General features: G+C 45.3%; 1 protein-coding gene across 1 annotated transcript in view; it reads left to right on the top strand.

The window, feature by feature from the left end:
- The window catches only part of NUDT5 (nudix hydrolase 5), a 29,657-nt gene that overhangs the window by 5,950 nt on the left and 8,074 nt on the right, over positions 1–15,633 (top strand). The window contains exons 3-6 of the mRNA XM_078394262.1: positions 2,691–2,758; positions 4,326–4,378; positions 5,120–5,227; positions 14,950–15,045. Of these exons, the coding sequence (XP_078250388.1) occupies positions 2,691–2,758; positions 4,326–4,378; positions 5,120–5,227; positions 14,950–15,045 (325 nt within the window). The remainder of the gene's footprint in view (positions 1–2,690; positions 2,759–4,325; positions 4,379–5,119; positions 5,228–14,949; positions 15,046–15,633) is intronic.

Here is a 15,633-nt window from a genome sequence, read left to right as displayed (position 1 = left end):
CCCTTTGAAATCAAGGGAATATTCATGGTCTATATGGTAGCCTGGATTCTTGAAGAACTTGGTCCCCTTCAGCCATTCCAAAGCAGGGCAGAGGAAATGTGTGGGAGGCACACACATTTGCATTCTACTTTATCTGTGAGGACAGGCATTCTAACCCAGAGAGCTGCTTCTGTGCAGTGAGATTGCCTATATGGTTTGGTTTTCCAGAGTTCTTAATTGTGTGGAGCCTCCATAGACAGAGGACCTTCTCCTGTTTGGAACATTTTCCCCAGCACAAAGCGAATGATTTGGTATCCCTGAAGAAGACTATAGCATTACATTGAGTGAATTATAGAGGTCAATGATTATGAATCGTGGAGAAGGTCTGGTTAGAGGCCATGCTCAATCAAGGATGTTGAATCTTTGGCCCTCCAGATGTTTTGCACTGCATTCCCCATGATCCTTTACAACTGGCCATGCCATATAAGGCTGATGGAAGTTGTAAACCAAAACATATAGAGAGCCGAATCTTCTCCATCCTGAGTTGTTCTTTTTGACATTGCTTAGAAATAGCATTGCTTAGACATCTTCCATAACATTCTAAGAAATGAGATGGACTTTACCTTTTATGTTGGACAAGTTGGAGCCAGAAAAGATGCTGTATCAGTGCTATTTTCCAGTGTCTGCAGTGGGATGTGTTGATAGCATCAACGGCACATGGGGTTCATTTTCAGTGTTCTGTTGCTTTCAGGGCCTCATTTCTCATGGAATTTTTGATGGCCTGTGTTAATGCTCCAATACCTTTCCCTCAATGACTCATCCATCCTTTGGTTGCTCTGACAAATCTGCTGGGGTAATGATTTGCCATTGATGTCACAACACTGCAAGGGGTCACAATCCATTAACTTCTTGGTACTTTTTGTGTAACTTTTCAGCTAATTGCTCAATCTTCACTTATGTGGTCCAGTGTGGTAACAGTTAAAAAATAATAATCCAGTGATTCCTGTCCATGTTTTACCTGCAAAATGTCTACATCTCACATAGCCTTACTTCTTATTTTCCACCTTAGTGGTTAAACAGCTAGCCCAAAGCAATTTAAAACAAACCCTCCTTCCCATAAGGCTATCTTTGAGTGAGGTACTGTATCTCCCCATTTGCTGGTGGGAGAGAGCTGTGTCGCTTCTGCCCCTGTTTGTACCTCTTATTTCAGCAGGGTCAAGAGCCACTGTTACTGGTATCTTACAAAGAAATCCTGGATATATTCACTTAAAAACAAGCCTCCATTTTGATCAGTGGGTCTTGGTCACAAGTAAGTGTATAGGCTTGCAACTTCCTACTTCCTTGCTTTTTCCATGTCCTCTGACTTCTGCTCTTTTGCTGTATTTCTTACCTTTCTCTCTCTCTCTCTCTCTCTCTTCATAGCTGGAGTCTCTCCTTCTAAATTCTTTAGTGACTGCAGTGGCTAAATGGTCTCCTTCCATTCTCTTGCCAGGTTTGCTCTGACAGTAAATACAGGGTTTGTGTCATGTGCCTGAGTACCACTGCATAAGGCCCTGGGCCCTAGGAATTATTGAGGAAACCAGTTACTAGGGCTTGAATCCAACTGATATTCTTAACCACTGACCCATTGAATCAGTGGGATTTATTTAAGCATTAAACTCACCATTGTAAAATGGATGCTACCCAATATTGAACTGGAAAGATTCTAAATAAACCCACCCATTTCCACTTGCCTGTAACAAGTGATTCTAACAGAATCCATAGAAAACATTGCTGTAAAAATACCAGTGCTAGCCTTTAAATTGTTTGTTCCAGATGTTAAAATTATGTCTTCTAGATGAATTCAGCCTTTTTTGAAATGTTCTTATAGCTAATGTGTCTAAAGATTCCTGATTAGGTCACGTGTCCCTTTTCCACAGCGCATAAGAAAATTTATAAAAGGCTGTCTTCATTATGATCCTAAAAGTGGAAAGGCTTCATGGGAAGCCATTGTTCATTCATTCCAGAATGGATCAGTATGTTGATACCCATCCTTTTGGCAGTGGGGAAACAGTTGGCCCATTCATCTATGGATAATATCCTGTCACCATTAAATTAGTCGTGATGGAGAGAGATACATACATTCCGTTTCAATATCACATCCGCAGGGGAACGGCTTGATATAGTGTTGTGGAAGATTGGGGAGTACTTTGGCAGTTTTGTTCTGCTAGTGGACTTCCCAGAGGCATCCATCTGGTCATGGTGGGAACGGAATGCTGAACTATTGTGTTTCCCCAAAAATAAGACAGGGTCTTATATTAATTTTTGCTAAAAAACACATTAGCACTTATTTTTCAGGGGATATTTTAATTTTTTCATGGACAACAATCTACTTTTATTCAAATACAGTCATGTCATCTTCTGGTTGTGCACAATGGTGGGGGGGGCAGGGTTTCACTTCACTGGGGCTTATTTTTGGGGTAGGGCTTATATTACAAGCATCCTGGAAAATCATACCGTACTAGGGCTTATTTTCAGGTTAGGTCTTATTTTCGGGAAAACAGGGTAGGTAGGCTTTTTGTCTAATCCAGCAAGGCTTAGTTCACGAAGTTTAAGTTAAATGGTTTTCCACACAAGCAATTGTAATGCCAATAGTAGTATTTTTTGTTGTTCTTGTTCAGAATGTCATTAGTGTCAGGTTTTCATTTTTTTTAATTGATGCTTCTCTTTAGACCATTACTGAAAGAAAATGGGTGAAGCTTGATGAGACTATTTACCTTGACCCTACAGGTAAAACAAGGTAACCCATCATTTCATCTGTGTCCCCATGAAGGAATTACCATGTGCTAAACCAGTGGATTTAAACTACAGTGGTGCCCCGCTTGACGATTACCTCGTTAGATGAGGAAATTGCTTAACGATGAGTATTTTGCGATTGCTATAGCGATCACAAAACAATGTTTGTATGTTTTTTTTCATTTAACGACGATTGGTTCCCTGCTTCAGGAACCGATTTTTCGCTTAATGACGATCAAAACAGCTGATCGCCGGATTTTCAAAATGGCCGCCTGCTGTGCAAAATGGCTCCCCGCTGTGTTTTAGGATGGATTCTTCACTATACAGCTACCGGAAAATGGCCGCCCTATGGAGGATCTTCGCAGGACGCTGAGGTATTTCACCCATTGGAACGCATTGAACCAGTTTTCAATGCATTTCGATGGGTTTTTTACTTTCACTTGACAACGATTTCGTTCTGCAGTGATTTTGCTGGAACGGATTATCCTCGTCAAGTGAGGCACCACTATATTCTGGGGACTCCCAGGGCTTGAAGACTGGTTCCTTATTCTGATAATGAGGAAATTTCCTTGGAAATCATCTTTTGCTGCAATACCCATCCACAGGATGAGAATTTTATTCGGCTGTGTCGAAGGTGTTCTCTCACTCTTCTGTCTGAACAGTGATGGGACGTAATAGGCTAGGCCATTGCTCTGTGTAAAGTGGCCCTGAACTCTTATGTGATGTTCCCAAATTCTCTGCCGGAGCCATCACTTGTTCATGGCTGCTGATGAAGCCATGGTTTGTTAAGCCAGGAATGTTGAATCTGCTGCACCATTTTGAATGTTGGTTTAAAAAAAAAAACACCTCTAGCTGTGCAGCAGAAGCACAGGGACGTCTTCCTTTCCATAGGATTGTAGAAGAATTGAGTTGAAAAGGGCCTATAAAACTATCGAGTCCAAACCCCCCCTTCTGTTCAGCGTAGCAACCAAATTCAAAGCAGATCTGACAGATGGCTATCCATCTGTCTCTTGATTGCCTCCAGTGTTGGAGTGCTTCCTTTTGCCCTAGTGGATCAGATTCCACTGAGCATGACTCGTATTTTTTCACCTTTGTTTGCATAAATACTTGGTTGATGGTAATAAATAAACCTTGGAATCCAGTGGAACTGCTAAAAAGAATTAATCCTGGTCAGATGGCTGCCTAGAACTTTGTCTTGCTGTTTCCTGTGACAAGAAAGAGCAGAAGTCACTCTGCAAAACTGGGAAAAATGCAAAACCAATTTGGCAAAACAAAAGGTCATATATATTTGTTCACCCTGCACAGTGTACCCAGATTGCAAAAATCTATATTTCCTGCAGAATTTGGAATCCTCTTGTTGCAATATCTGGATTTTTTTTCTTTAGTTCAGTAAATGCAAGTGTGTACGCAGCTTGGCATTTATTTTTGAGAGTCGTCTATCATTTAGGGAAAAAAATTCAAATGAACTGGAAAAGACACTGTGCTTGAAATGTCTTAATGAAGGTCTCACTTTTGTACTTAACCTATCTTCTGTGACATCTATCCATTCCCCATTTCTTCAATTTTAACAGAGTGTGGGAGTCTGTAAAACGTACTACCAGAAGAGAGGGAGTTTCTGCTGATGGTAAGGAAGTCTTTTGTTTCTAAATGTGAAACTCTTGCTCCCCATAAATACTGAGTTTTCTAAATGTCTGAAAAGCTGGGGAGCTGAAATACTGGACCAGAAATAGTTGGTTGAATTCATTCATCTACATGTGAGAACATCAAATTCCCCACATCAGACATTTACTGTAATGTATACTTTTGCTAGGTATTGAAATAATTCTTACCATGATGCTATTTTTGTATCATAACTCAGTGGTTCATAACAATGAATAACCTAGTGTGTCAACAGGACCCGTATCAGCTTTCCAGAGAAGCTGACTCCATTTGACTCCTCCTTTCATCATCCATCTCCTGAGAGTGACCTTTCCATCAGGCTGTAGAAAGGGGTGGGAGGAAGGCAGGGCCATTGCATTGGAGGACCCACAATGTTTGGTTTCCAATCTGTAGTCCCCTTCAGAGGTGCCGGGAGGGGGCATATGGTCTCTGTTGAGAATGGCTGCTCTAAAGTAAAGAGAGTGGAATAGGGGGTTCAAGTGCTGAAAACAGAGACCTGGATCCCTGCTTGTTCTTGAAATTCATTGACTTAGTCTTGGGGCCAGTCACTCTTTGGCTGCGGTGTTGTGAAATGCATAGGTGCAGGGCTAAAGTCTCATTGGGAAGACAGACAGGAAAGATGCTTTCTAGATCACCTAAGTGCCTTTCTCTGTTTCAGTGCAGTCTTGTCAGTGTGCTTTGATAAATTTCCTCTCCACGTTGGCAGGTGTTGCTGTTATTCCTGTCTTACAAAGAACTCTCCACTATGACTGTGTTGTCTTGGTGAAACAATTCAGGCCTCCCATGGGAGCTTACTGTTTGGAATTCCCTGCAGGTAGGTGGTTCTACCCTATCCTTTCTAAATTTAATGTGAGCCTCTTGCTCTTTCCTGTCATCTCGGAAGCAAGACAGAAGACTTTGGGATGATTGCTTGAATCATGCTGCTGCCTGCAGGTTTTCTTTTTGAATATGAAGCCTGCTGTTCCCCATATACACCCTTAATGAAGCCAAGGCTTCTTCTAGACACAGGCACAGATCTTATGTATGCATTGGTTCCTTTGCGCATAAGGCAAGGATTGGAGAAGTTGTCCTTTAAAACAAGAAGAAGAACAAGGAAGATGGCAGATGAACCTGTTGCTTTACAGTGGTTTTCCCTCTTCTCAGCTCACAGCTGGTATCTTATCAAGGCGAGGGGGGAACTGCTTGAATCAGCCAAGGCAGGGTGTGTGTGTATCAGGTTTCAGTCTCTCCTATATGCTGCTTTCTATGAGAGAATTAGTGCCCCCTATGCATTTGTGTTTACTTTATATTCAAAGAAGGGAAAACACATTCTTAAGAGATGAATCAAGACATTTTGCTTCCTAAAACAGAACAGCAAGTGGGTACACCTTGCCCACTGAAGTCAAGGTATGTAGTAAGTCAAGGCAACCAAGTTGGTTGGTCACATGAAGCAGAAAACCTTGTGTCACTCCCCAGTCCTGCAATAACAGCAATATTACTGTCCTTTCTTGAGACTCCCACCTGTTTGAGTTGGCCACCTCACTTTGCCCAAAGGTAGAGCCAGCCTTTTGTGCTTAAGAAAGAAACAACTGTCCTGCACATTTAATTTGACCCCTAGTCTCAGGATCTAAAATATGGGCCTCAGTCTACGATTCCCACATCCCATATGCCTGTGAGGAAACCTGTTGTTCTAAGAAATGTAGCATTTTACATTTACATTTCCTGCAGAATTTGGAATCCTCTTGGTGCAATATCTGGATTTTTTTCTTTAGTTCAGTAAATGCAAGTGTGTCACATTTACCATTAACATGTTTCAATATGAGAGTGCTTCTACTGCAGCTAAAAAGTCTGGTTCCTTCCTTCTAGTCTTGTCCATGTTATCTGGTGCTTCTAATGCTTTTGATTCAGCCACCATGTGGGTGCTATTGGAGAGGTTGTCCTTCCTGGCTTATAAAAGCAGCCAAAGAGGGCAATGGCCAACTGGGTAAGGAGGTGAATGTCTCCTTGCAGCAGGGTAGGATCCCAGCATGTTTAAAGGAGGCAGTAGTAAAACCATTATTGGAAAAAGCCCTCCTCGAATCCTACTTTATTGGACAGCTATCTGCCAGTCTCAAATATTTCATTTCTGGGCAAGGTATTGGCACATGTGATGGTTTCTCAGCTCCAGGGTTTCCTGGAGGAAGCATATTGTCTAGATCAGTGATGGCAAACCTATGGCACGCATGTCACAGCTGGCACACAGAGCCCTCTCTGTGGGCACACGAGCCATAAGCTGCCACAAAGAAGTACTTGCTGTGACAACCCCAGACCTACTGGAGTATATCACACTTTCATTATGCTGCCACCAACCATTCCCTATAAGAAGTCACACAGACCAGGAATGGATTTTACTAAACAAAAGAACAAGGTTTATTTAAATAACAGGGTAAATAAAAAGATCAAGTAAATAAGATACTGTAACGTGGCTTAGTCTCAATCATACATACAACAGTTTGGTTCACACAGAACACTTTAAAGTAAAGCACAGACCCTGAACCTATCAGTTCTGGCTACCTATAAAGAAACCTGAACCTATCAGGTAGGTACTAACTGACACACAGTTGTACTCAGTCTGACACACAGACTCCCACTCTTCACTCTCCACACAAGCTCCAAATATATATACAGTACAGCTCCTCCTCCCTGATGTCCCGCCTTCCACTCCCCATAGGATGGAACTTTCCCTCCAAACCCATGACAGACAGGTACCATCAGTGCTGTATGTAACACCTCCCCTCTTTATAAGTTGTTTTGCAGGGGGAAAGCTAAAGTGCTTTTCTCCAAAAAAACAACCAGGATCAAAACACACAAAAACAGTTATACAATAACACAATCCCATACTTACTCATACTTACACTCTAGGTTAAACATATCAATTAGGCATTTAAACATTAACATTTACAATACATTAAGTCACCTTTATTAATACAAACCATGCCTGTTCAAAAAAAAAAACCAGGTACATTTAACTTTTAGTCACCAAAATATACATAGTCCATGTTTCTTCGCCGTCTTCACTCTTCGGGTCTTCTTGACAATGCGTCAGCAACACAGTTCATTGACCCTCTGACCACCTTCACTTCAAAGTCATAATCTTGCAGGTTTAAAGCCCACCTCATAAGTTTACTATTGTGGGTTTTCATTGTCTTTAACCACTGCAGTGGTGAGTGGTCAGTGCACAGAACAAAATGTCTTCCCCAGATGTAAGGTTTGGCCTTCTGGATCGCATATACTATGGCCAGGCACTCCTTTTCCACGGTTGCCAAATGTCTCTCACCTTTCTGGAGTTTCCTACTCGGGTAGGACACTGGATGCTGGTCACCATTTTCATCCTCCTGGCAAAGAACTGCTCCTACCCCGCTGTTAGACGCATCGGTGTAGATGATGAACTCCCGGTCGAAGTCTGGAGCACGCAGCACTGGATAATTGATGAGCGCCTCCTTCAACCTCCGGAACGCCTCCTCACAGTCGCTGGTCCACGGGATGTGGTCATCAGTCTTCTTCCGCGTCAGATCGGTCAGCGGAGTCGCCATCTCGCTAAACCTCGGGATGAACTTTCTGTAGTAGCCCACCAACCCAAGAAATGATTTGACTTTTTTCTTGGTGTTGGGTCTGGGCCAATCACGAACGGCTTCTATCTTGGCCTCTAGGGGTTTAATCACTCCTCCCCCTACCATGTGACCCAAGTATTTTATTTCTGGGCTACCCAGCTGCAGTTTGTTCTCTTTGCAGGGCCTAGGCCAAAGCACTTCCTCCCCTGGGTTAAAGTGCCTCTCCCTGGCTTTCTGGTCATACCAGGTTTTCTGTCTAACCTTCTGAGCTTGCAGGTTCTCTGCTGCTAGCTCTAGGTTTCTCTTTAGGTCATTCATTAAAGAGTCTATATATGTCACAACATCTTGTGGGTCATCCTGGGTGATCTGCTCCCAATTTTGTTTGATTAAATCAAGTGGACCTTTCACCCTTCTCCCAAACAAAAGTTCAAACGGACTGAACCCGGTACTGGCTTGTGGCACTGATCGATAAGCAAACAAAAGGGATTGCAGCTTCTGGTCCCAATTGTTTGGATTCTCTGCCAAGTAAGCCCTAATCATGCGCATCAGAGTCCCATTGAACTTCTCCGTTAACCCATTACTTTCGGGGTGATAGGCAGTGGTTTCCTTGTGTCTAATTCCACAGATTTGCCATAACCGTTTCATGAGCTTCGATGTAAACGATGTGCCCAAATCTGTGATTATTTCTGAGGCAAATCCCATCCGGGACATATACCCCACCAAGGCATCTGCCACTGTGTTAGTTTCGATGTTAGTCAAGGGTATGGCTTCGGGGTACCTTGTGGCATGGTCCACAATGGTGAGTATGAACCGGTTCCCCCTCTTTGTGGCCTTGGGCAAAGGTCCCACAATATCCACTCCTATACACTTGAACGGGGTGTCAATCACAGGCAAAGGGCACAACTTCGCTTTGGTCCTGTCACGGTTATTCCCCTGCCTCTGACACACATCACATTGTTTACAGAACTCCTTGATCTGCTTCCCTATTTCAGGCCAGTAAAAATTTTGTGTGATTCTCTGCTGTGTTTTGTTCATCCCTAAGTGCGCAGCAAACATGTCAGAGTGCCCCCTTTGTAAGATCATGGGGCGATACTTTTCAGGTACCACTAGCTGACTTCTGATCCCATCTCCCCCTTTTGAGATATTCCTCAGGGTCTCTCTATATAAAATTCCCTTTTTCTCACGAAATCTCGCTGTGGTTTCAGGTGTTAGCTGGGTGTCTGTCACCTGTTCAAAACACTGTCGGAGAGTGGCGTCTGCCTTTTGCTCTTGGCCAAATTTGCTGTCTGTGGTTAAGGTTTCTACCACAGCTTCGGGACTACCCTCATCTGCTTCCGCCTCGGGCTCTTCAATACCCCCCTGAACTGTCCCCGTGGTAGCTTGTGAGCGTGTAATCACTAGCACCCGTTTCACATGTTCAGCCAGGTCATTTCCCACGAGCACGGCTGCTGGCAGAGTCGATGAAATCGCTAGCCGCCAAACTCCCCTCCAGCCTTGAAAGCTCACAGGTACCTCAGCTACTGGCAGTGAGATCACCTGCCCCTCAATCCCTGCCACCTTCAAGCTCTCATTTGGGATTATATACTCCCTAGGAATAATATCTGGATGGCACAGGGTCACCTGGGAACAAGTATCCCTTAGCCCCCTATACTGATGGTCAAGTATTCCTACGTCCACCCCTGCGGTCTCAAACAACTGCGAATCTGTCCTCACTAGTAAGCAGCGCTTGACCTCCACAAGAGGACCATTTTCCCCAGCCTGATCAGCAGATGTAACTGTTCCAGATTGAGTCGCCATGGCAACAGGCTCCCTCAGTGGCAAGGAGCTTTGCTCTTTCTGGACACAGAACACAGCTTTTGGCTTGGTTCCACTCAAATCATGAGGCACATTTCCCTTTAGCTGCTTTAATTTCTCACACTCTGAGATTAGATGGCCCTTTCCTTGACAGAAATAACATTTTCTGCTGTACTTGGAGTCTTTCTCATCTGTTTTTGGTTTTCCCTCCAAAATCTGAGGTCTTTGTGGTTTCATGTCTGAGGGCTTCCCTTCAACATGGGCCCCTCCCCCTTGCTGGTTTTTCCCTGGTCCCTGAGAGTACTTGCTGTAGGTTTCTTTGGGTTTACCTACAGATTTCCCCTCAGCACCTAAGGGCTTTCTTATTTGGTAAATAAAATCTGCGATCTCTGCCGCCTCTGTCACAGATTTCGGTTTCCTCTCCCTCACCTGGAACTTCAGTTCCCCATGCAGGACTGAATAAAACTGTTCCAGCGCTATCAAGTCTTTGAGCTGCTGAAAGGTCTCTGTCCCCTCCTGAGACAGCCATTTCTCTAGCAGCCTCACCAGTTGGGCCCCCACTTGGGTAAAAGTCTGCTCTGGTTTCTTTGTGAGTGACCTGAATCTTTGCCTCAGCTGTTCAGCATTTATCCCATGTCTGGCAAACACCAGTTTTTTAAACTCAGCGAAGTCTTTCAACAGTTCCACTGGCATCTCTGCATAGACTTCTGCCAGGCTGCCACTGATCAAAGATCGCATAATAGTCATCTTCTCAGTTTCCCTTACTGAGAAGTCCACAAACGCTCTTTCCACGAGGGAAAAGAACACCTCAGGGCAATCTCCCTTGTTGTACACAGGGAATTTTTTCAAGTCAGTTTTAGACAATTGGCCCCCCTCAGAATCTCTATTGTTATTATTGTTCTGGTTCATCATTTCCAATTTTCTTAACTCAAACGCCATTTTTTCTACCTCCAACTGTCTCTGTTTCTCCTCCCTTTCAAACGCCATTCTTTCTTTTTCCAGAGCAACTTTCTCTCTCTCTAATTCAAATTGTCTTTGTTTCTCCCTTTCCTCCCTTCTTTCTCTCTCTAATCTTTCCTCCATTTCCCTCACCCTCAGTTCATGCTGTTGGGCTAGGAGCATTTTTCTGAGTTCTGGGTTCTGTTCTCCCGTGCTCTCATCCTGCACTGAGCCAAATTCCTCCTCAGAACCCTGTGGTTCTCTCACTTCACCCATTTCTGCCATTTGGCTTCGAGTCAAGGGCATAATCCCCCCCAGAACAGGCTGCCTTCAAAAGTCAAGCCTCAAAATAAAGCGACGACTTTTTTCCTTTTGCCTCAGGAACAGCCTTCTATAGATTGCTGCTGTTCCTTCAGCACTAACTTGCTACTGTTGCCAGGCAGAATCCACCCCCTCTGCTAGGCCTCTCAGCAGACAGGCTAGATCACTGTTACTTCACTCAGCTTTGCCTCAGCCCTTTCCCGCCAAAACGGGTTGCCTCAGAGCTCCCTAATCTAGTCCCCAATCTGAGGTGGCACGTTCTTCCACTAGCGTACCTCCCCGTGAGGTAAGCCTAGAAGATTACCTACGCGCTCTCAGATTTTCCCTGACTAGACCCCCCTTGCTCTGGGCACACTTGCCAAGGTTTTGCTGGACCACTGGACAACTGGACCAGTCGTATCCCACACGCTGGACACCAATCAATGTGACAACCCCAGACCTACTGGAGTATATCACACTTTCATTATGCTGCCACCAACCATTCCCTATAAGAAGTCACACAGACCAGGAATGGATTTTACTAAACAAAAGAACAAGGTTTATTTAAATAACAAACAGGGTAAATAAAAAGATCAAGTAAATAAGATACTGTAACGTGGCTTAGTCTCAATCATACATACAACAGTTTGGTTCACACAGAACACTTTAAAGTAAAGCACAGACCCTGAACCTATCAGTTCTGGCTACCTATAAAGAAACCTGAACCTATCAGGTATGTACTAACTGACACACAGTTGTACTCAGTCTGACACACAGACTCCCACTCTTCACTCTCCACACAAGCTCCAAATATATATACAGTACAGCTCCTCCTCCCTGATGTCCCGCCTTCCACTCCCCATAGGATGGAACTTTCCCTCCAAACCCATGACAGACAGGTACCATCAGTGCTGTATGTAACACTTGCCTATCCTCCGATCCCAGATTTTGGCACTCCCCTCTGCTGGTGCAGTGGTCCAGCAGAGGGGTGCAAGGGCAACGATGACCAATCTAGCCCAGGGGTCCCCAACCCCCGGTCCGCGGCCCGGTGCCGGGCCCTGAGGAGCCATCAGCTGGGCCGCGGGGACACAGTGGCAGCCATGACAAATAATGGCGGGAAGGCTATTTGAATTTCCCCAGCTCTTGCCTCCCACCGCTGGGTCCGTCTGTGGTGCTGGCTTTCCAGGCGGGCTCCGGGAGGCAGAGCCCGACTGGAACGCCAGCAGCGTGGACAGACCATGCGGGAGGGGGCGAATGTAAGGACCCACCAGCTCATAAGCCAGGCTCCTTGCCGAGCCTTCCAGGTGCCCCACGTTTTTGTCTCTTTGGGGGTTGGGGTGTGTTCCTTGGGGTTGCGCCTTCTAAAATGCCACCTTCGGAAGCGAGTCTTCCCCCAGGGAGCCACGCCGGCCTCCTTTCTGCGCGCTCAAAACGGGGCGGGGAGGCGGAGAAAAGTCTGGCCACACTTTGGGGGTGAACCCTCGTGCGTGTGTGTCAGGGCAGGCGTTGGGCGCCACCACTCCCTGCCTCGGACCCACTGGCTCATAATCCAGAGTAACGCTGCCTCTTCCCCCTCCCTCCCCCCCCCAGTCCCTTTCAAAGGTGTATGTCCCTTCATAAGAGCAGGCTGCAAACCGGAGGCTCTTCCCCCTCTGTCCCTGGAGGCAGAGCCCAGCTAGGAGGCCATTTGAATTTCCCCGGCTCCTGCCTCCAGCCGCAGTGTCTGTCCGCGCTGCTCTCTTTCCAGGGGCTTTCCAGGCGGGCTCCGGGAGGCAGAGTCTGGCTGAAAAGCCAGCAGTGCAGACGGACCCATGGGGGTCTAGGGGCAGAGGGGGAAGAGCCTCCGGCTCACAGCATGCTCTAAGAAGGGACAGGATAGGGATGCTGCCCGTCTTCGCTCTCCTGCCCCCTCCTCCAAAGGGGGAGGTCCCGGTAAGGTCCAGGCGCTGGGTCCGTCTGTGCTTCTGGCTTTCTAAGGGCTTCCCAGGAGGGCTCCAAGAGAATTAGATTTTAATTTTCATTTCACGCAGAGGGTGGGGAGGAGCGCACGGGGGGTGCACGTGTGTGAGTTGGCAGGGGCTCCTGCGCATGTGTGAAGTGGTGGGGAATGTGCGCGCAGCTATGGCGTGCACGCGCTCCCCAAACACTTTGTGCGTGCACCGGAGAGCGCGAGCGCGAGGGGCCGCCCCACCTCCCTCAGAGGCTCCGCCGGTCTGCATGACAAAAAACGTTGAGGACCACTGATCTAGCCCAATGGGGGATTGGAGGACCAATAAGTATTTCTTTGTTAATACTGCCCATAGGAAAAAAAACACAAGCATTTAACCCTTATAGTGCAGGGGCAGTTGTTTTCTCTAAACTAAACCCACAGCATTCAGGTTTTAATTGCAGTATTGGCACTTCGAAATAAGTAAGTTGATTTTGTGTTGCAGTTTGGGCACTCGGGCTCAAAAAGGTTCACCATCACTGGTCTAGTTCCATTTCAGTCTGGCTTCAGGGAAGGCTATGGAATGGAGACAGCTCTGGTTGATGGCTGACATATGCCTAGAACTGGATAAGGGGGAGTGTGTTCCTGCTGGTGCTGATGAAACTTTTAGTGGCTTTTGATAACATCAGCAATATTTTTCTGGTTTGTTTCTTTGCAATGGGACTTAAAGGGACTATTTTACAGTGGCTCTAGTCCTTCCTTTTGGGGGGGGGAGGGATAATTCAGAAGGTGGTGCTGAAAACTCTCATTTGGTGTCCTGGCCATTGGCCTGTGGTTTCTGTTTTGTTGTTCATGCTATTTAACATATACCTGAAAAAGCTGGGAGAGGTTGTGCATAGCTTTGAGCTTTGGTGTCACCAGTATGTGGATGAGACCTAACAATATCCTTCCTCTCCACCTAATTCCAAGGAAACTGGTGCCTGGTGTCAGCAATGGGTAGGATGAGGGCAAACAAATTGAAACTTGATCCAGACTAGACAGAGGAGCTCTTGATAAATCAAAAGGCAGATAAGGGAATACAGATGCAACCTGTGCTGGATGGGGTTACACTGCCCCTGAAAAGTCTGCAGTGTGGATGTACTCCTGGATTCATCCCTGAGCCTGGGTGACCAGGTTTCAGCTGTGGCTTTTGCAAAGTTATAACTGATGTGCCAGCTGTGCCCATTCTTTGAGATGTCTGATTTGGCTTCAGTGACGCATGTCTTAGTCACATCTCATTTGGATTACTGTAATGTGTTCTGTGTGGGGTGGCCTTTGAAGACAATTCAGAAACTTCAAAATGGTCTAAAATGCAGTTGCCAGACTGCTGATTAGGGCCAGTTACAGGGAGCTTTTAATGCTCCTGCTACAACAACTTTACTGGTTATCAGTCTGTTTGCCGGCCCAGTTCAAAATCACCTAAAAGGGTTTTGGGCCATGCTATGTGAAGGACTGTATCTCCCCATATGAGCCTTCCTGGACATAAGATCATCAGAGAGGACCCTTCTCTTGATCCCATTGCCATTGCAGGCACATTTGATGGGGACAAGGGAGAGAGCTTTCTCTCTAACTGCTCCCGGTTTGTAGAATGGTCTCCCTTAGAAAGTTAGGCTAGTCCCCTTCCTTTTATCCTTCCACTGACAGTCTTCAATTGAATAAAAAAAAAAACAATTAAATTACACCACTAATTAAAAATCCATTAAGTAATTTAAAAACATGCAAAACTGTGAAAGCAAACTTTAAAAAAAAGCAAAAGACCAGCATCTAGGGATTTATTCATAGTTATTAGTCTTTTGCTCTTTTTAGTAGTGTTGTTTAATTGCTTTTTATTCAGTTTCTTTAAATGTTGTGTGTTTTAACATTGTGAGCCACCTTGGGTTCCTTCACCAAGAGAAAGGAGGTCTAGAAAGGATAAAATATAAATAAAATATAAGCAATTGTACTTCAGATATGCTGTTTACTTCACAGGTCTGATTGATAGCAATGAAACCCCAGAGAGTGCTGCTTTACGTGAGCTGGAGGAAGAAACAGGATACAAAGGGGACATCCTTGAATGTTCTCCAGGTAGTTTCTGTTTTTGGTCTTCTGTGTTTGAAAGGAAGAAAGTTTATCCTATTGTATATCACTTTGAAGGGAAGAGGAGAAGGGGACGACAGAGGACGAGATGGTTGCACAGTGTCACCGAAGCTACCAACATGAATTTGACCCTACTCTGGGAGGCAGTGGAAGACAGGAGGGCCTGACGTGCTCCGGTCCATGGGTTCATGAAGAGTCGGACACGACTTAATGACTAAACAACAACAACATCACTTTGAAACATTGAAAGCACTTCAGATATTTTATTTGCAAATATCAAAGAACCCTAGACAGCGTGTATTGTCACCCCTGTTGGAAAGTGTCCCTGCTGTGCTGCATGACTTCTCTTGCACCTTTCAAAGGAGGCAAACGTGGACCAAACCTAGTACAGTATCAAAGGCCACACAGCCCTGCTGTACAGAGATATAACCACTCTAGTCATCTGCTCTAATGTCTGCACCAGGAACAGGCTATACACCAAGTCTGGATCTAGCCTTTAACAAGCAATAGATCCTGGTTGAGTTTCTGAGATATGGCTTCAGCATATTGAGAATTAACAGCCTGGTACAAGGGTAA

The sequence above is a fragment of the Pogona vitticeps genome, chromosome 5 (genome assembly GCF_051106095.1).
Source record: "Pogona vitticeps strain Pit_001003342236 chromosome 5, PviZW2.1, whole genome shotgun sequence".
Lineage (NCBI taxonomy): Eukaryota > Metazoa > Chordata > Lepidosauria > Squamata > Agamidae > Pogona > Pogona vitticeps.
The sequence above is the reverse complement of the archived record's forward strand: the minus strand, read 5'-3'. Positions and strand labels throughout refer to the sequence as shown.